The 6,461-nt window shown below is 37.0% G+C and overlaps 1 protein-coding gene across 1 annotated transcript; it reads right to left on the minus strand.

Annotated features, from left to right (window-relative positions):
* Nucleotides 1-1,881: 1,881 nt before the first annotated feature.
* On the minus strand, nucleotides 1,882-4,610 carry LOC144961030 (uncharacterized). Its single transcript, XM_078894370.1, has 2 exons — nucleotides 4,398-4,610; nucleotides 1,882-2,515 (listed from the first exon to the last, which is right to left on the minus strand). The coding sequence occupies exons 1-2, from the start codon at nucleotides 4,552-4,554 to the stop codon at nucleotides 2,316-2,318; spliced, it is 357 nt and encodes a 118-aa protein (XP_078750496.1). The 5' UTR covers nucleotides 4,555-4,610; the 3' UTR covers nucleotides 1,882-2,315.
* Between the last annotated feature and the right edge of the window lie 1,851 nt (nucleotides 4,611-6,461).

Below are 6,461 nucleotides of genomic sequence, written 5' to 3' on the forward strand. Positions count from 1 at the left end.
TTCATTAAAAATCTTTGTCTTCACCAAACTAATTAGTGTACCTTCAGGGATTCCTTTTTGTGAAAATACCCTGTGGTGTTTTAAGAACAGAATAATTTCAGACTTTCTAGGTAATGATCCCCTTGAACCATGTGCTGAAACATCTTCGACAAAGTTTTTAAAATATGACTTGACTCTATCCTCATCTGACCCTGACATGTATCTCCGATTTTTGCTTGAATTCCTCTTGGGTTCAGTTTGTTTTGAAGAACACGTAAGCTGATTTGGCACTCCTGCTTCACCATCAAATATTTCTTCTTGATTTGCAGCTGTTACTATGGATGTTCCAAAATTTGCATTTGAGTCTCTATTCACTACAGAGTCATTTGTTTCAATGTTACAATTTCCTTCCCCAGTGACCGATGCTGAGTTATCAATTTGACCCAAAAAATGACCAACTTCTGTTATTTCTCGTATTGCAAGTGGACACTGATAAATGTTTTGATTGATTGATTCACTGTGTCCCATATGTCGATAGAAGACATCTCTCTCGTGTTGTGGGACATCAAGTAAGGCAAATAATGTCGAAGCTCGGTGCCTGAATTTATCAGCTATTAACAACTGGGGTTTCTCTAAATCCTTTACTAAGGAAGTGACATATTTGATTGCAATGTAACCACTTACATGATCTTTGGATATTCCTGTATTTGTTTTGTTTTTGTTTTTAAGGGTTTTACGGCGCTTGCAACACATTAAGGTCATATAAGCGCCAGTAAAAAGGAAGAAAATGGGATAGTAAAAAGTTCTAGAATTACAATTAAAGCACAAAAGAAAAGGTGAGACAAAGGGGAATTGGTTCAAATAGGGAACAGGTATAGATTCCAAGAGCACACCGTCAAAGTACTTAGTTTGAGATCACCCAAAAGTCTCATCCAGACACAAGCACAGGCCCGAACTAAGAGCAACACACTCAAATGCTTACAAATCATATAATATAATATGTAAACTAAACATACAATGCATAACCGAGAGATGATTTACAAGGAAAAAAATATCACCTCCCAAAACAATAACTATGCATTTGACTGTTTCCCTCCCAGCCAGGACTCTGACCAGGGCCAGGAAAAAAACCAAGCAATCTCATTCCAAGACAAAGACAGAAAGCATGTTGGAAAATAGATATATGGGGATAGAAGACACAGTATGTACCTCCCTGCCCGCTATGGGAGGTCAGGATCCCCACCCAGTTCCTGTATTTGGAAAAAGAAATGGGTTGTCTGAAATATCAACAGCTTTACGCTCCTGTGCAAGTTTCCTTAAAGGCTGAATTGTGTCATTGGGTATCAACACAGGGACCAACATCTTGCTTCCCTTTCCAGACTGATAGGCCAGCTTATACTTCTCAAGTAACGCTTTTTCCAGAGGATCAGTGACATGTTGTACAAGCTGGGGATCAACCCATACACCTGAATCTGCATCATTCCAGTCTTTTAACAACATCCTTGCGGGTTCTCCGCCTCTCCTCGCATTAAACATTGTAAGCCTAGCTACGATGACATTGCGAAGCCTAACAAACATATGTGAATCAAATAATTGATAATCATCCTCACAAATACGGACCATCTCTTCAGTAATAAATTGCCGTAGCTTCTTTATATCATTCTCTAATGGCATCTCTTTGGGTTTTCTCAAATTTGTTCTCTTTGCTTCACATTGAACTCTGGCTGTAAAAAAAATACTATCCCAATTATAATCCAGGACAGCTTTGAACAAATCTATCTCTGCGGATTCTTCCATTTTGTTTTGCATTATATATTCCCCTTTTAAGAAATTAATTAACTTTTTCAATATAAATCCAATTGAAAGCTTCAAGCCTGCTTTCAATGTCCCATCCTCTTTCAAAGTCATTTCAGAAATGGTTTGCGATATTTCATTAAAGTTACAACGCTTCACCACGTCCTCTCCAGAGAAAGAAGGTTGATTTGTTCTCTTCCTAGTTTTTAAAATCAAATTTCCTAAGATGCGTAAATCACTCATTATAACTTTTCTCTCCTTCTTTGAACTTTTACTCCACAATTTTGTTCCTAACAATACTATAGCTTTGTCAGATCGACACAAATTTCCCACTTCATCATTCCGAAATTTGTCAAGAATATTCTCCTTTATTTCTTTACTTGCATTGGGAGCCACGGGATAAAATTTTACAACTCCAGTACACAGAGCATGCTCAGTACTACATTTCTTTTTGTGTTCATAAACCCTTCGTCCAGAGTAAAACCCCTTACAGCCAGCACACATAACAACTTCATGTGACCCTTGTGCTCTCTCACGCATAACTATTGAATTGTTTCTAGTGTTTGAATAAAAAATGCCCTTTTCTTGAGATAATCCATTGTTCTATCCCTTTCCTTTACAGGCTGTTTCATGGCCTCTGTAACTTCTGTCTCATCTTTGTGTTTCCTCATCAAATGCCTTGAGAGTTTTGTTTGCAACTGTCCACAGTCTGGACAGGGTCTCCTTGGCTTTTTGTATTTCTCTGGAAAAAAAAAAGAAGAAAATAAAGCACATCATGCTATGAACTATGAAAATAAATCAATAGACAGATCGTATGCACATCAGCTACATGACAGCGATAGAGAGGAATAGCATTCCAAATATTTAAGGCCTGGACAAGTAACTGTCATAATTCCTTCTTGTTATATACTTTTCTACCATCTATTCCTTTGGAAGAGGTATGTTAGATTTGTGGAGACCTCTGCCACATAACAAATCCAGTGAAAAGACGCCATATTTTTGTTTTGAAATAGAAATAAATAGATCAATCCACCCACTTCACTGGGTTCAGGGTTCCCTCTTCATTATAATCAAAATATGAACATAAATCGGAATAGTAACACATTGAAGTCTCATCTGAATACATAGATTGTCCTTTGTTGTTTCAGCGAATAATCAGACAGAATGTCAAAAGAATTTTAGGTTTTTCCCCAACCACCCCTTGGAGGTATCAGTATCAGCGGAATGTTTTTTACGTTGAGCAACAAAATTTACTCCAAATGCTTCACTCGACCCAGGCGGAAAAGCAATCAAGAATAGACCCAAGTCCTATCCAAAGACTAACATTTCATTTAAGTTTATTGTAGGCCCTTGGCCGATCGACAAAATTCAATTCACATAAATTATTTACAACAATCAGAAATTAATTATATCAATAATAGTAATAGAATGCAATGAAGGCAATATCATAATAATAATAATAATAATAATAATAATAATAATAATAATAATAATAATAATAATAATAACAGTAGCGGCAATAAGTAACAATTAATATAGTAACAAAAGTAATAATAGACTATAGTTCATAGTCATAACAATGACTTTCTTTGTCATTGAGGGAGTGAGAAAACATCACCGGCTGGCAGAACAAACAGCCGACATCAATCAAACGTCCTCCAGACCGGTTGAGCATCGGCTTCATTAATTCCTTAAAGACTTCCCCCAACTGCCTGAACGATGCTGATGCCCAGACAACTTAATCCTGATTTATATTTTGTGGGAATGAAATATGACATGTATATGCCGGAAATATTTCAATAACAAACACACTGTTCAGATAGAAAATATTTGAGTCTTGCCTTTGTTAATTGACACAGGTAAGTTAGGAAAATAAATGCTAGTAAAAACGATCAGCAAGTTCGTGAACACTGCTTCTCAACTCGAACATATGTTTTCATCAAATCTACACACATCATGTTGTGAGCTGAATTTTAATGATCTCAGTTGTCATTGAAAGGAAACCCAAGAATTTTAGAATAAAGAAAAATATTGAACCTGGAAGTCAAAAGGGTTTGTAGCACAGCAGACATTATCAAAGTATAATTTTAGTACCGACAAATTAAAAAGAAAATGTGCTTTTCTTTAAATGCTCCCAATCATCATATACTGTTTAGGTTGCAAGATTAATAAAAATGTTATCTACTCTGATTCTCGTTAAGTTTCCAGCTGGTCTGTGAAAAAAAGCCTTAAGCATCATAGAAATACAAAGAAACAGTTTTAATATATAGATGGGTTGTAACAAAAAAACCATTTTAACACTTACAATACAAGCAATTTAAGTCTATTACAGACAAAAAAAACCCCAATAAAATAAACATGAACATTTTTATGGCTGGTTTCACTGATATCACTCACACATTGGGGTTTCAGATTCTAAGATGTCCACCCTATCAAATTTGGATTTGTGCTTGTTATGTAAATGGTAGCGTATTTTGCGACGCAGCACTGCCAAAACAGAAAAAAATGCAATAACACAAATGCAGCACCATGGAGGGGGTGGAAGTTTTCTTTTAAAAGGAATGGGTAAATTAAAATTGATCCCACAAATATCAAAGGAGAAGAATGACAAAAAAATGACTCACCATTGCACGTAACACGTTGGTTTGCAAGTGTATAGCATTCGGGTTGAACCTGGGTCCCAGACTGGCAACGAGGTTCAGTCTGTGATAGTTGTGGATGAGGCTCTGACTGAGTTGGGGAATGAGCACTAGGTTCCAAAGACAATGATGTACTCAGCATTGGGTACCTCACAGAGTACGTAGAGGAATCAGACTCGGAGTCAGCAACAAAATCGGGACCCATTCTTTTTTGGTACCAGTGTTATGATACTGTGTTTCCAGTCTGGGGGGACTTTTTGATATTTTAAACAGGTGTTAAAGATGGCCGTAAAAATTGGTGCCAGTTTGTTTATGTTTTGTTTTATATATTTATAGGTGACACCGTCTGCCCGGGTGACTTTTCATTAGGTAATTTTTTAACACAGCTTGTGAGTTCGTCGATTGTAAACTCACTTGTTGATGATGTCAATGCGGGAGGGGGGATAGTGACATCAGGGGCGGTTTCTGGTTGTTTATTTAAGGTGGCATGGATCGAAAACATTCTCTCATTGTACTCATGTGTAAAATGAGTAGGTACTTGACCAGAAGCAGTGTTGACTGTGTTGGAGGAAAATGTTATCTCGCCCAACAGGCATCATGTCTCGTCTGCATGTTGCTTTTGGCTTAGGAGCCCTTTTTAAGTGTCTTGAGCTCACTCAGCGGAAATTGCGCAATATCAATGTTCTAGTGGGTTTATTTTTTTAGAATGTGTGTATATTGTGTGTAAAAATAAAATGGGAAGGGGAGGGGGGGGGGGCATGTGTGGTTTGAATTTTAAAGAGATGTACTCACGTAACACTGGCATTTACGATGGGCATATATTATGTAAAAGAGGTCTATTTGTCGATTTTCCTCTAGATCATTGAAGTCTATGGATCCTTTCATTGTTGTTTCGGTATGGATTGCGATACACGTCTGTGCATTGAGATTTGTGAATATCATTTTTTTTTAAAAGAACAACACGACAACAGCAATTCGACTGCCATATAAAATTTCTTTCTTCGAATATCAACTGTGATAACAGTCATTAATAGAAGGAATAGAAAATCCAACCTCAATGCACTACTTATCTACTCCAACGACAATAACATAACTATAAGTTGAACTGCTGTGTGTGTGTGTGTGTGTGTGTGTGTGTGTGTGTCGGGTTAATGGACTGGGATTCTTATTTATAGCATCGTGGGGCTCTACTCGGTGAATGATTTGTGTAATATTCTTATTGATGATTAACATCCATTTGAGCAAAACGAATAGCATAAGATCTATATTTATTGTAATTTTCTTCATCCGTATGGTTTGATTACAACAAATCTGTTCTTTCAATGATAAAACTGATATGGTTTTGACTTCTCCCAAGTAAGGCCTCAAGGTGTGCAAAACTAAATTTGCCGGCCTGACCTAGTTATTTTAGCAGTAAAGAGTATCAGTTGTTTGTGGTGGAAAGTGGATAGCCGTGGTTTGAAAACAGAAGAAAACAAATCTTTTATATAAAATACTAAGGCGGCCTGTTGACTTTTTGGCTCATGGTAGTCCCCATCCCCCACCCTCAGCTCATTGTCGCACGTCATCTCGCCTCGCGTGGGACAACAAGAAAAAGAGAGCCGTCTGTGATGACGCACAACCTTTGTTACAGGTAGGTACCAATCATGGCTAGAAAGGCAGGAGAGATGCGCGAGTGTTAACGAAAATCAACATTGGCAAAAATTGAGACAAAAAGGAGTATCTGCTAAATTTGAAAATTATAGGGCGGCACAAAACAACTTTGCTCAACAGACCGACCGCCAGTGAGTGACATCATCGGACCAGGGTGTGTCACTAATGTTTATATTGTTTCGTTGACATGTTTCTTTATAGGCAGTCTCTACTGTGTTGATATCTATCTCACAACATACATACATACATACATACATACATACATACATACATACATACATACATACATACATACATACATACATACATACATACATACATACACATAAGATTTTAAAAGAAAATTACATGTCATCTCTTTTTGTTATTTTTGGCTGGTATATAGAAAGTACCAAC

The sequence above is a fragment of the Berghia stephanieae genome, unplaced genomic scaffold (assembly GCF_034508935.2).
Source record: "Berghia stephanieae isolate SIO BIC M18660-M18661 unplaced genomic scaffold, UCSD_Bste_1.3 scaffold1273, whole genome shotgun sequence".
NCBI lineage: Eukaryota > Metazoa > Mollusca > Gastropoda > Nudibranchia > Aeolidiidae > Berghia > Berghia stephanieae.